Consider the following 15842-nt stretch of genomic DNA (forward strand, 5'->3'; position numbering starts at 1 on the left):
GGTTAGTGCACATGCAACATCTAATAGAGTCACGTATGTTACTGAATGAAAATGCGCAGCCATGTTGCTTGTTATGTGCGTCGAAACTAGTGAGTCTGGGATATCTGAAAACAGCAAAAACCCTAAAAGATATAATCATTTGGGAATTTTAAATTCAACTTTGGGAAAAAAAACATACTTTTTTGCATTGGGATTACCTCCTTTTACCGGAGGTAGATTTATAGCGGAAAAAAGCCCTGTTATCAACTTACCCAGGTCCTGGAGTCATAAGTTTTGACGCCCTTAAGCAGTCTAACAGGTCCCCCAGAAAAGTCACAAATTAGTTAGCCTCCTTGTACCAACTATCGAACGCAACCATCTCTCGATCAATTTTAATATATCACCGGATTACCGCTTTCTGCAAAGGTATTTTACTAATATATTGGCATTTTCATCGTTCGGGATAATATACCCCGATCGGGATAAAACAAGAGCAATAGAGAAGTACAGAATTTTTGATAACTTTTTTATTAAAGTAGTGCTAATGCTCATATTCTCAGGTCAACTTCGTATGATATAAACAGTTGACAGTATGATATTTTTTTAACAGATTTTTGTTGTAAAAAATTCAGATTTTCACCATTTTTTAACATATGCAAAATTGATAAAATAGTACATAGGCATATTTGTAATGATGATATAAAGCTTTAGTAAAAATATTTATGTTAGCACTTTAAAGAAAAAAGAATTATCAATTTTTTTGTGCTTTTCTATTGTTCTAGTTGTACCCCGATCGGGGTAATATACCCCGAACGTCGAACGAGGTAATTTACCCCGATTGGGAGATGTGCCCAGCCTGTTCATTGGTCTTTTGCCAGTTTTGAGCAAAGAATTGGTATCGTTCGATCATCTGTTTTGACGCTCGTGAGTTTTGAAGCCCTCATTTATTTTGCTGTCAAATAGTTATAAGTGACATTTTATGATGCCAAATTACACTAGTTTGCAAAGCAGGCAATATTTTACTTTGCTCAAATAATGCATAAATGCATTCAACAGATTTACAGTAAGATTATACTATTTTTTCTTACTTGGTGTATTTTTATGTCTTTTTAATAATGCAGAAATTTCCACTCCTTTAAAAGCCTAATTCTTATGCACCTGTCAATATTTTGCCCGCCCAGGGGGGTGGCGGGCTGACCCGGGGGAATTTGACATTTCAAAAAAATTGTTGTCTAAATCCCCACCCTAGAGACAACCTTTTTTGTCTAAATCCCACCCTAGAGCCTTGTTGGTACATCAAATGTTTGTCTAATTCCTGCGTGTCAAGAATGGCCTTCTGTCTAAAGTCCCGTGTATGCCCGCCGCTCCCCCGGGCGGGCAAAATATTGACAGGTGCATTACAGAAGCAACTGGTCAAAAATTCAGATCTTAGTTCTCTTTCCCTCAGCTATTTTTCAAAATCGCAAGACAGTCCTTTGACTGAAATTTTGAATAAATTTTAGATTTTTCACTCTGCTGTAGGCTATACACCTTGTATCATTTGAAAACATTAATTTATTTTAATTGCATATGATTTTGCTGCTCTTTGTCAAACCTTGTTGTAAATAAAGGTTATTTTTAGCTCATCTGATTTTTTGAAAAAAAATGATGAGTTATTGTCATCACTTGAGCGGTTGTCGGCGTCTGCGTCGGCGTTGCCTGGTTAAGTTTTATGTTTAGGTCAGCTTTTCTCCTAAACTATCAAAGCTATTGCTTTGAAACTTGGAATACTTGTTCACCATCATAAGCTGACCCTGTATAGCAAGAAACATAACTCCATCTTGCTTTTTGCAAGATTTATGGCCCCTTTTGTACTTAGAAAATATCAGATTTCTTGGTTAAGTTTTATGTTTAGGTCAACTTTTCTCCTAAACTATCAAAGCTATTGCTTTGAAACTTAGAATACTTGTTCACCATCATAAGCAGACCCTGTACATCAAGAAACATAACTCCATCTTGCTTTTTGCAAGATTTATTGCCCCTTTTGGACTTAGAAAATCAGTTTTCTTGGTTAAGTTTTATGTTTAGGTCAGCTTTTATCCTAAACTATCAAAGCTATTGCTTTAAAACTTGCAACACTTGTTCACCATCATAAGTTGACCCTGTACAGCAAGAAACATAACTCCATCCTGCTTTTTGCAAGATTTATGGCCCCTTTTGGACTTAGAAAATATCAGATTTCTTGGTTAAGTTTTATGTTTAGGTCAACTTTTTCTCTTAAACTATCAAAGCTATTGCTTTGAAACTTGCAACACTTGTTGACCATCATAAACTGACCCTGTACAGCAAGCAACATGACTCCATCCTGCTTTTTGCAATAATTATTGCCCCTTTTGGACTTAGAAAATCATTTTCTTGGTTGAGTATTATGTTTAAGTCAACTTTTCTCATAAACTATCAAAGCTATTGCTTTAAAACTTGCAACAGTTTTTCACCATCATAAGTGGACACTGAACATCAAGAAACATAACTCTATCCTGCTTTTTGCAAGAATGATGGCCCTTTTTAGACTTAGAAAATCATGGGTAGGACAATATTTCTATTACACAAAAAAAATCAGATGAGCGTCAGCACCCGCAAGGCGGTGCTCTTGTTCTAATAGGTTTTCGCTGAAAGTACCAAAGTTAGAGCTGTGAGAGAGGGTTATATCTTTTTGTGTCCTCTCTGTTTTGATAATGAATGACTGCTATTAACAATATGTAAAGTGAATAAAAAATCACATTTTACAAAGAAATAGTAAAAAGGTCACTGAAAAAGATTGATATTAACTTGTTCATTGTCCTTTTAGTTTCGGGTCTAGACTGCATTCACATAGAATTATAACAGCCAGATAAGATTTTGGCCATACAGGCACCAAAAAAGTGAAGTTTTGGTAAAGAAAGTCAGCCAGTCAAAAGACGTCATTTCTCATGAGCCTTAAAAAATACAGGGCTCACACTGTCAGTCACCATTATCGCCATTTGCGATTTTTTTATTTAAATGGCGAATATTTTTTCACTTTGGTGACTTACATGAACTGGCGATTATTTTATTCATCACCTGCATAATAATTATGCCACCCGTGGTCAGCTAGCGTAGAAAAATCAATAAAGCGGACTGTTTATTGCCTCGTGTAGATCACATTTGATACAGAGGTCACTTATAACCCATAATTATTGATTTGAGGTCTGTACATCAAACATCTAATGCACAGTGAACAAATAATTTCTGTTCCTTGTGCAGTTACTGAATGCATCAAGGAGGGTATTTCCTGTTCTACAAGCTCTTGTTTAAACAGAACTTGTTGGCATGATGCAAAGTTTGAAAACCTGGTTTTCGAGGAATTCTCACTTTTGTGTTTTTTTAGGTCACTGCAGAGCAGATCAGTATTACAGGCTTCGCAATTACTGGAGGAAACCTCAAACTTTAGAATTGAAAAATTTGGCTTACCCTTGCCAGTGTTGATAACAGAAGCTCTTACATTTGCAGACAGTAAGTATCAGGCTAATATTAATATGTCTTAGGAACAAGGTGATAGTGAGTATAAGGGATGTGCTGAATAACCACAATGTCAGTGAATCATTAATAAATAATTTTCGTGAGATAGTCTATGAAAATTTGGAAATCATTGACAAATTCCAATGATGTAACAGTGTCCCCAGAAATAAGCTAAATATAATGTTATGTAACATTCCATGGACAGAATTGCCATTCTTATTTTTTGTGCATGTTAAGGTTGTACATGTTTGGAGTTTTTCTACAGTGTAGAATTTGATTAAGTCCTGATATTTCAAAACTTCAGAATATACTTGCTAAATTTGGCAAACATTTGCTATGATTTTTTGCTAGACTGATTATAAAAAATTTGGACTTAACACAAGTTTTCACAATGCACATTTGATAACATTTTCACTATGTCAGGATATGAGTTATATGACCCAGGGAAGTGCCTACGCCTTTAGTATCTTGAACAATGAAATGGGTCCAATCGCTAAGGTGACTATGTCTTAGACTAGCTGACAAACGATGTAGAATGTCCATTGTTTAAATGTATATTATTGGTGAGACCATATATCTCGTATATAAAATTTTCGTCTGGCTACCTTGCCTAAATGATTTGTGTACCAATGATTCTTAAATGATTTCATTTATGAGCTAGATGATTTCAGGGATCAGGCAAATCACTAAATGTTTCAAACTATTAATCTTCAGTTAATAATAATTAGCTCAAACTCCTATAGGCTGGAGACTCTATACTTCACTGGTCCTTTTGTTGAAGTTCCTGTCAGACAATGTCTTTGAATCAACAACATGCGAGTCCTATCGCATAGATGCTTGGCCTCTGTCCTCTTAATTAAAGTTGCAACTCTATATGATTGCCCTGACTCCTGGATGCTCAGCGCCTATATGCTATCACATGTAGCATTCAACTACCATATAGGTATATCCCCGATGCCTTGGCTGTACATCGCCAAGAACGTTGAACCGTCTATAAGCTGGAACTCTCTCAGTAGGTTACCAAACTCTGGGTCTCTGTCTCAGCTTTCCGATGCACAGCCTATATTTGCTGTTGTTTATAGCATTCAACTACCGTTAAGGTAAAACTCCTATGCGCTGGCTCTATAGCTCGAAACCTTGTTGAAAGCTTTGAGCTTTGATTGGTGCTATTTAGAGAACTTGTTTCTGATTGGTCCAAATCTGTACATAGTATTTCACAAAGGGTACTTGCTTTAACAAGTACTTGGTTCCCTTTAACTATTTTATTAATCACCTGCCACGAGTGGTGGGGGGTTATAGGAATGGTCTCCATCCGTCTGTCCATCCTTCCTTCCGTCTGTCCGTCCATAACATTTCGTGTCCGTTCTGTATCTCTTAAATCCCTTGAGGGATTTTCATGAAACTTGGGTCAAATGATCACCTCATCAAGACGATGTGCAGAACCCATGAGTCAGCCTTGTCAGCTCAAGGCCAAGGTCACAACTTAAGGTCAAAGGTTTGAGCCTTCCATTTTGTGTCTGCTCTGTATCTCCTAAACCCCTTGGAGAATAAGCTTGAAACTTGGGTCAAATGATCACCTCATCAAGACGATATGCAGAACCCATGAGTCAGCCATGTTGGTTCAAGGTCAAGGTCACAACTCAGGGTCAAAGCTTTGAGCCTTCCATTTCGTGTCCACTCTGTATCTCCTAAACCCCTTGAAAGATCAGAGCTCAAGATAAGCTGCGTATTTGCGTATTTACGCAATTAATATTGCAGAAAACCCAATTGACTTCATACAGTGTGCATAATGAAACGCAAGTAAAGTTCCTAATAACCAATTCATAAAAAATAGCTTGTGTATCACATTTTCCGTATTACTAAAACGGTAACGAGACTTTAACGCTAGATTTGACTGACTGGTTATACGTTACCGCAGAACAGGTTGCAATTTATCGGAAAAATCACAGGACCATTCAGTCGGCTGATCGGTGTTATTTGGATACTTTGTAAACAATTTTATGCCGATAAAATGTAAAGAAGTTGAAGAATAAACATTGTTGCAGCACAAACTAATTAGTGGGATATTTTGCTGTTCAACAATGACAGTTATCTGTTTGTGACGATGTAGTGTCACCAATCTTGGATGATACCTTTTGGGAGAATGCATATTGTGGTGACCACATCGTTCGGGATATTGTGGATGAACTGATCTCCGACTTCATTAAAAGTGAAAAAGAAAACAACAGTATGGAACATTCATTACAATTTTAAATACATTTTTGTATGAAACATTGAAGGGCGCCATTAAAGTACTTAGCTACTTAGTCAATCCTGTTCAATGATATATACCATGTATACTGTAAGCAAAAAATACTCAATTGTTAGTGCGAGATTGGTAAAATACCCAACTGGTTTTAGCAAATACCCAGTTACTTCTGAAAAGGCTGGGTAATGATATTATTTTTACTCAATTCAAATTTCGAATACCCAATTCAGACAAAAAGTGATGGGTAAATACCCATTTGCACCAAAAGCTTATCTGGAGCTCTGAGGATAATCATGAAACTTGGGTCAAATGATTACCTGATCAAGACGATGTGCAGAACTTACAAGTCAGCCATGTTGGCACAAGGTCAAGTTAACAACTCGAGGTCAAAGGTTTGAGCCTTCAATTTTGTGTCTGCTCTGTATCTCCTAAACCCCTTGGAGGATAACCATGAAACTTTGGTCAAATGATCACCTTATCAAGACGATGTGCAGAACCCATGAGTCAGCCATTTTGTGTCTGCTCTGTATCTCCTAAACCTTTTGAAGGAATTTCAAGAAACTTGGGTCAAATGATCACCATCAAGACGATGTGCAGAACTCACGAGTCAGCCATGTCAGCTTAAGGTCAAGTCACAACTCAGGGTAAAATGTTTGAGCCTTCCATTTTTGTGTCTGCTCTGTATCTCCTAAACCCCTTGAAGGATTTTCATGAAACTTTGGTCAATTAATCACCTCATCAAGATGATGTGCAGAACTCATCAGCCATGTTGGTTCATGTTGGTTCAAGGTCAAGGTCAAAACTCAAGGTCAAAGGTTTGAGCCTTCCATTTTATGTCTGCTCTGTATCTCCTAAACCCCTTGAAGGATTTTAATATGACTTGGCTGTAATATTCCCCTTATCAAGACAATGTGCAGAATTCAAAATTCACCCCTGCCAGCTTAAGGTCAAGGTCACAACTCGATTGTTTAATGGTTCCACCCATTACCATAAACCCTTTCACTATCGATAACAATGGCGGGGGATATAGCTGTCTTTCAGACTGCCTTGTATAACATAATGTGTGATGCTGGGATCCAGCAAACACTATAATTAACCCAAATCGTCCATAAATGACCCAAATCCTATTATCGACAGTAATTCAACAATAATTATAGCAATGATAGCAAGCACTATCTGTGCTTACTTTACATTAAATTAGCACTAAAATATCTATACAGATTATTCTGACACACTGATAGTTTTTCTTCAATTTAGAATGTAATCAAACTTCTCACAGTCGTAAAATGCATAGGTACATGTGCTTGTTTTTGAAATATTTGCCTATGGTTAAATAGATCCTTTTATTACGTGCTGATTTTAAGACATTATTTGGACTTATTTAACATGTCAAACATTTTGATATTAATTTCTTCTTTAAAAAGATATTTCTGATGACGTTTGAATGAATGTAAGCATAGCTTGACATTAATTCACAATTCTGTATAGGCCCAAGATAAAATATTGTTTGTTTCCTCTCCCAAGACCGACCTGAAAAAAAAATGCCTTGACGGAAATATTTTAATGCAAGATCCGGTTCAAGACCATTTTTGTGCCCCCTCCCCCATGAGTGATGGGGGCATATAGATTTGGTCCTGTCCCTGCATCCGTGCGTGCGTCAGTCCGAAGTTTGTGATGCGCCTAACTTGAAAAGTATTTCATATAAATTGATGAAACCTTGCATGAGTCTTTATCATGATATTAACTTGCACACCTCCTATTTTTCATCTGGCTCCGCCGCCTATTTTTAGCTCACCTGTCACAAAGTGACAAGGTGAGCTTTTGTGATCGTGCGGTGTCCGTCGTCCGTCCGTCCGTGCGTGCGTCCGTAAACTTTTGCTTGTGACCATTCTAGAGGTCACATTTTTCTTTGGATCTTTATGAAAGTTGGTCAGAATGTTCATCTTGATGATATCTAGGTCAAGTTCGAAACTGGGTCACGTGCCTTCAAAAACTAGGTCAGTAGGTCTAAAAATAGAAAAACCTTGTGACCTCTCCAGAGGCCATATATTTCATAAGATCTTCATGAAAATTGGTCAGAATGTTCAACTTGATGATATCTAGATCAAGTTCGAAACTGGGTCACCTGCCATCAAAAACTAGGTCAGTAGGTCTAAAAATAGAAAAACCTTGTGACCTCTCTAAAGGCCATATTTTTCATGGGATCTGTATGAAAGTTGGTTTGAAAGTTCATCTTGATGATATCTAGGTCAGGTTCGAAACTGGGTCACGTGCGGTCAAAAACTAGGTCAGTAGGTCTAAAAATAGAAAAACCTTGTGACCTCTCTAGAGGCCATATATTTCATGAGATCTTCATGAAAATTGGTGAGAATGTTCGTCTTGATGATATCTAGGTCAAGTTCGAAAGTGGGTCACGTGCCATCAAAAACTTGGTCAGTAGGTCAAATAATAGAAAAACCTTGTGACCTCTCTAGAGGCCATATTTATTATGGGATCTGTATGAAAGTTAGTCTGAATGTTCATCTTGATGATATCTAGGTCAAGTTCGAAAGTGGGTCAAGTGCCCTAAAAAACTAGGTCAGTAGGTCAAATAATAGAAAAACCTTGTGACCTCTCTAAAGGCCATATTTTTCATTGGATCTGTATGAAAATTGGTCTGAATGTTCATCTTGATGATATCTAGGTCATATTTGAAACTGGGTCACGTGCCATCAAAAACTAGGTCAGTAGGTCTAAAAATAGAAAAACCTTGTGACCACTCTAGAGGCCATATATTTCACAAGATCTTCATGAAAATTGTTCAGAACGTTTATCTTGATGATATCTAGGTCAAGTTCGAAAGTGGGTCACTTGCCATCAAAAACTAGGTCAGTAGGTCAAATAATAGAAAAACCTTGTGACCTCTCTAGAGGCCATATTTTTCATGGGATCTTTATGAAAGTTAGTCTGAATGTTCATCTTGATGATTTCTAGGTCAAGTTCGAAAGTGGGTCACGTGCCCTGAAAAACTAGGTCAGTAGGTCAAATAATAGAAAAAACTTGTGACCTCTTTAAAGGCCATATTTTTCATGGGATCTGTATGAATATTGGTCTGAATGTTCTTCTTGATGATATCTAGGTCAAGTTCGAAACAGGGTCATGTGCGGTCAAAAACTAGGCCAGTAGGTCTAAAAATAGAAAAACCTTGTGACCTCTCTAGAGGCCATACTTGTGAATGGATCTCCATAAAAATTGGTCAGAATGTTCACCTTGATGATATCTAGGTCAAGTTTGAAACTGGGTCACGTGCCTTAAAAAAACTAGGTCAGTAGGTCAAATAATAAAAAAACCTTGTGACCTCTCTAGAGGCCATACTTTTCATGGGATCTGTATGAAAGTTGGTCTAAAATAGAAAAACCTTGTGACCTCTCTAGAGGCCGTACTTGTGAATGGATCTCCATAAAAATTGGTCAGAATGTTCACCTTGATGATATCTAGGTCAAGTTTGAAACTGGGTCACGTGCCTTAAAAAAACTAGGTCAGTAGGTCAAATAATAAAAAAACCTTGTGACCTCTCTAGAGGCCATACTTTTCATGGGATCTGTATGAAAGTTGGTCTAAATGTTCATCTTGATGATATCTAGGTCAAGTTTAAAACTGGGTCAAAAACTAGGTCAGTATGTCTAAAATTATTAAAATCTTTTGATCTCTCTAGAGGCCATATTTTTCAATGGATCTTCATGAAAATTAATCTAAATGTTCAACTTGATGATATCTAGGTCAGTTTTGAAACTGGGTCACGTGCGGTCAAAAACTAGGCCTGTAGGTATAAAAATAAGAAAACCTTCTGACCTCTCTAGAGGCCATATATTTCATGAGATCTTCATGAAAATTAGTGAGAATGTTCACCTCGATGATTTCTAGGTAAAGTTCAAAACAGGGTCATGTACCTTCGAAAACTAGGTCAACAGGTCAAATAATAGAAAAACCTTGTGACCTCTGTAGAGACCATATTTTTCAATGGATTTTCATGAACATTGGTCAGAATTTTTATATTGATAATAGCTAGGTCAAATTCAAAACTGGGTCACATGAGCTCAAAAACTAGGTCACTATGTCAAATAATAGAAAAAACGACGTCATACTCAAAACTGGGTCATGTGGGAAGAGGTGAGCGATTCAGGACCGTCATGGTCCTTTTGTTTAGAGTTATGGCCCCTGAAATAGTCAAAAATGCACATTTTTACCTTGTGACACACCTAGCTCAAAAAGTATATGATATAGATTCATGAAGCCTTGCTTGAGTCTTTATCATGATATGAAATTGTGCACCTCCTATTTTTATCCCCAGACGAAAGTCGGAGGGATATAGTTTTGGCATTGTTCGTCTTTCTTTCCTTCCGTCCATCCGGCCATCCGTCCATCCGGAGCCATGTCTAGGAAATGGTTGGGAATATTTAAATATTTCTTCATATACATGTTAACCACTATGAGTTTTTGCGGCCCGCCAAGTTTCAGTCAAATTGCCCTATTAACACTAGAGTTATGGCCCTTAGAAGTTTCTTGTGTTAACTATATAGGGTACTATAAATATGGCAATTTCTGCATCATAACTTTTGATATATTTGACCTAGAACTATGAAACTTAAACAGACTTTAGATCACCATAATGTGGTTGTGTACACACAATTTCGTTCAGATTTATTTTGTAAATTAAGAGTTATTGCCCTTTAATTGTATAAAAAATCCACATATTTATACATAACAAACTTACCATTTGGTAGAATTTCATTAAATTTCTTGCATTCTTTTCCATGCACATTTATTGTAAACATGTGAAATTGTGTACCCACACTTAGTCACCCCCTTACCTTCATCACACCCGCTCCCGATCATTAACTTGCCTTGGTCACACCCCCTCCCAACCCCCTTCCCCCCTCTAAAAAAAAATTTTTTTTTTTTCATACCTTATTTTAGATTTTTTTCAAACCTTCCTTGAATACTTATCAATATGCAAGTTGTACCATTCCCCCACCTCGCATTTCAATTAACTGCATTTAATTTTAAAAGCTAAGCTTATTGTACCCCCCGACAACAAAGTTGTAAGGGGGGGTATACTGGTTTCTGTCTGTCTGTCTGTCTGTCTGTCCGTCTGTCCGTAGACACAATCTTGTGTGCTTCATCTCTCCTCATCCACTTGACAGAATTTAATGAAACTTCACACAAGTGATCAGTAACAACAGTAGTTGTGCATGGGGCGTGTTAGGTTCTTCCAGAAAAAAAAATTGCAGAGTTACGGGACTCTGTTTTTTGTTACAATACTATATACATAGACACAATCTTGTGCGCTCCATTTCTCCTCATCCCCTTGACAGAATTTAATGAAACTTCACACAAGTGATCAGTAACAACAGAAGTTGTGCATGGGGCATGTTAGGTTCTTTCAGAAAAAAAAATTGCAGAGTTATGGGACTTTGTTTTTTGTTATTATACTATATACATAGACACAATCTTGTGCGCTCCATTTCTCCTCATCCCCTTCACAGAATTTAATGAAACTTCACACAAGTGATCAGTAGCAACAGTAGTTGTGCATGGTGCATGTTAGGTTCTTTCAGAAAATTTTTTTGCAGAGTTACGGGACTTTGTTTTTTGTTATTATACTATATACATAGACACAATCTTGTGCGCACCATCTCTCCTCATCCCCTTGACACAATTTAATGGAACTTCACACAAGTGATCAGTAACAACAGTAGGTGTGCATGGGGCATGTTAGGTTCTTTCAACAACAAAAATTGCAGAGTTATGGGACTTTGTTTCTTGTTAACATACTGTGTACATACAGTCTGCATATGCAGTCTTGTGCGCGCCTAATCTTCCGAACCCTTGCACATAATTTAATCAAACTTCACACAAGTGATCATTACCAACTCTAGTTGTGCATGATGCATGTTACGTTCTTTTAGATAAATATTCTGCATAGTTATGGGACTTGTTTTTTGTTACTATACTGTATACATACAGTCTGTATACATACAGTCCACATAATTATGCAATCTTGTGTGTGTCAAATTGCAATGTACTGTGTCAGTGCATGAGGGGGGTACATTCATCACCTTTAGTGATAGCTCTAATTACAGTAGGCATATCCCATTCAAAATAAATTCTTTAGTCAGGATCAAAGTATCATACATTTATTATGTCTTCTTTAATTAAACATTTGTTTTCTGTTAAATTGATTTTGACTAATGAAATTATTTGCTTCTTATTAACATTCTTAACTTTTTGCCGGATATATTTTTTTGCCATTCCTCACCACAGACCCTTTCGGCGGGGGATACCAGTTCATCGAATTTGCTTGTTCATCTGGCTCTGCCCCCTATTTTCAGAGTTACAAATGTATGGCCCCTCAAATAGTCGAAAATGCACATTTTCACCTTGTGACATGCCTAGCTCAAAAAGTATTTGATATAGATTCATGAAACCTTGCATGAGTCTTAATCATGATATGATCTTGCGCACCTCCTATTTTCAGAGTTATGGCCCCTGAAATAGTAAAAAATGCCCATTTTTACCTTGTGACACGCCTAGCTCAAAAAGTATTTGATATAGATTCATGAAACCTTGCATGAGTCTTAATCATGATATGAACTTGCGTACCTCCTATTTTTCATTTGGGTCCGCCCCCTATTTTTAGAGTTATGGCCCCTGAAATAGTAAAGAATGTGCATTTTCACCTTGTGACGCACCTAGCTCATAAAGTATTTAATATAAATGGTTAAAAAAAACTTGCATAAGTCTTTATCATGATATAAACTTGCACACCTCTAATCTTTTGGCTGGCTCCACCCCCTATTTTTAAAGTTATGGCCCCTGAAATAGTAAAAAAAGGCACTTTTTCACCAAATTATGTGCTTAGCTCAAAAAGTCAGGGCTCCAGATAATTTTTTTGGCCTATGAGTATTTACTCATCATAATTCTTGCGAATGAGTAAAATGGTAAAACCTGAAATTGACTAGGAGTAACTTTACTCCTGAAAATTTGTAAATGAGAAAAAAACAGAAATCAGTTTTATAACATATTTATTGGGTGTAACACCCATGAATTTGTTTGCAGTTCAGTTTCAATTCGGCATTCAAGTTGTTGCTTCTTTTTTCTCCATCGGCTTGCTTTGGCTTCACACTGGCTGCCAAATCCAATAGATTATTCAATATACCTTTAACGATGTTATTTTTTGTTGGTCTAACGAATGCGTAGCACGTTTGTTTACTTCATACATTCTTAGAAAGAGACATGTTGTTGTTACTCCAGACCGGAAGTTGGTATTTTAAATCGACACCTCTTTAAAATACACTACCTTACCATCAATATTAATTTCCAGCAATTTGATTTACGCACGCATTGAGTGTATAATATAGCTTAACCTATGTGTATAGAGTACCATTCAATGCCTGTGTATGTTCAGTGTGGCAGAATTATTGCCGATCGTGCTCTGTTATGTAAAGCATCCAGACGATTCAGATTTTGTTTACACTAGTAAAAAGTCATTGCATGCGTTTCTGTAATGTCATGTACGTTTTTATACGCTAAAAAATTAACAGACGTGCGTATATGCATTATTTCAAAGCGTAATTTACACTAATACGCATCTTATCTGGAGCCCTGAAAGTATTAGATTAGTATTCAGGAAACCTTGCTGGAGTCTCTGTCGTGATGTGACCTTGCACACTTGGCATTCTTCTTGAGAATCTTAGCTCTTATTACAGAGTTATGGCCCTTGAAATAGCCAAAATAGTGGATTTTTTGTTTGTGATGCTCATAGCTCAAAAAGTATAGGGCCTAGAAGAATCCTTTTCATAAAGTGTTTGTTGAGGCTATACCCCATTAATACTGCAAACATTTGAATTATTGCCCCTTATTTGTGACAAATGTACCAGTGGGGGGCACACCCTGTGTCCTACAGACACATTCTAGTTGTTAGCTCACCTGAGCACGAAGTGAGCTTTTGTGATCGCCCTGTGTCCGTCGTCAGTCCGTCGTCAACAATTTGACTGTTAACACTTTAGAGGTCACAATTTTGGCCAAATCTTAATGAAACTTGGTCAGAATGTTACTCTCAATAAAATCTTGGATGAGTTCGATATTGGGTCATCTGGGGTCAAAAACTAGGTCACCAGATCAAATCAAAGGAAAAGCTTGTTAACAGTCTGGAGGTCACAGTTTTGGTCCAATCTTAATGAAACTTGGTCAGAATGTTACTCTCAATGAAATCTTGGACGAGTTCGGTATTGGGTCATCTGGGGTCAAAAACTAGGTCACCAGGTCAAATCAAAGGAAAAGCTTGTTAACACTCTAGAGGTCACAGTTTTGGCCCAATCTTAATGAAACTTGGTCAGAATGTTACTCTCGGTAAAATCTTGGACGCGTTCGATATTGGGTCACCTAGGGTCAAAAACTAGGTCACAAGGTCATATCATAGGAAAAGCTTGTTAACACTCTAGAGGTCACAATTTTGGCCCAATCCTAATGAAACTTGGTCAGAATATTATTCTCAATAAAATCTTGGACGAATTTGATATTGGGTCATCTGGTGTCAAAAACTAGGTCACCAGGTCAAATCAAAGGAAAGGCTTGTTAACACTCTAGAGGTCACAATTTTAACCAAAACTTAATGAAACTTGGTCAGAATATTACTCTCAAAAAAATCTTGGAGGATTTTGGTATTGGGTCATCTGGGTTAAAAACTAGGACACCGGGTCAAATCAAAGGAAAAGCTTGTTAACACTCTAGAGGTCACAATTTTGACCCAATCTTAATGAAACTTGGTCAGAATGTTACCCTCAATAAAACCTTGGACACGTTCGATATTGGGTAATCTGGGGTTAAAAACTAGGTCACCAGGTCAAATCAAAGGAAAAGCCTGTTAACACTCTAGAGGTCACAATGTTGGCCCAATCTTAATGAATCTTGGTCAGAATGTTACCCTCAATAAAATCTTAGATGAATTCGATATTGGGTCATAGTGGGTCAAAAACTAGGTCACCAGGTCAAATCAAAGGAAAAGCTTGTTAACACTGTAGAGGCCACATTTATGACTGTATTTTCATGAAACTTGGTCTGAATGTTACTCATGATGATCTCAAAGTCCAATTTCAATCTGGGTCATGTAGGGTCAAAAAACTAGGCCACCAGGTCAAATCAAAGGAAAAGCTAGTTAACACTTTAGAGGCCACATTTATGACCATATCTTAATGAAACATGGTCAGAATGTTAATCTTGATGATCTATAGGTCATGTTCAAATCTGAGTCAGGTGGGGTGAAAAACTAGGTCACCGGGTCAAATCAAAGGAAAAGCTAGTTAACACTCTAGAGGCCACATTTATGACAGTATCTTCATGAAACTTAGTCAAAACGTTAATCTTGATGATCTTTAGGTCAAGTTCGAATCTGGGTCATATGGGTCAAAAACTAGGTCACCAGGTCAAATCAAAGGAAAAGTTTGTTAACACTTTAGAGGCCACATTTATGACCATATCTTAATGAAACTATCTTAATGATCTTTAGTGTAATAGGTCAGGTGAGCGATACAGGGCCTTCATGGCCCTGTTGTCTTCAAAGTTCAATATTTCTAGGTTCGAATAGTTTTGGTACAAAAACAGACAGAAGTACAATTGTTCTGGCACACAATTCACTTTGTTGCATATCATTAAAACTGTCAAAAATGTTAAAAAATTTCTTCCAGTGCCGATAAATTGTCCATGGCCATGTTTTTGTGCCCACACTATGAGTGGTGGGGGCATATAGATTTGGTCTTGTCCGTGTGTGCGTCAATCTGTCTGAAAAAAGTTGTGAAGCGCCAAGCTAAAAAAGTATTTAATATAAATTGATGAAACCTTGCATGAGGTTTGATCATGATATGAACTTGCGCACCTCTTATTTTTATACCCCCACAAATCGAAGTTTGGGGTGTATATAGGAGTGAGCTTTTTGGTTGTCGGTCGGTTGGTCCGTTGGTTTTCATGGTTTCCTGACAATAACTCACGAAAGGCTTGACCGATTTAAGTAATTTTTGGTAAACGGGTGTAACATTTTAAAATACAGGTCAAGTTCAACTTT

The 15842-nt window shown here is 37.2% G+C and overlaps 1 protein-coding gene across 1 annotated transcript in view; it reads left to right on the plus strand.

The window, feature by feature from the left end:
* Window positions 1-15842, plus strand: part of LOC123566185 (nuclear pore complex protein Nup133-like) — a 420170-nt gene that overhangs the window by 27119 nt on the left and 377209 nt on the right. The window contains exon 2 of the mRNA XM_053549042.1: window positions 3365-3489. Within this exon, the coding sequence (XP_053405017.1) occupies window positions 3365-3489 (125 nt within the window). The remainder of the gene's footprint in view (window positions 1-3364; window positions 3490-15842) is intronic.

The sequence above is a fragment of the Mercenaria mercenaria genome, chromosome 1, assembly GCF_021730395.1.
Source record: "Mercenaria mercenaria strain notata chromosome 1, MADL_Memer_1, whole genome shotgun sequence".
In the NCBI taxonomy this organism is placed as follows: Eukaryota; Metazoa; Mollusca; class Bivalvia; order Venerida; family Veneridae; genus Mercenaria; species Mercenaria mercenaria.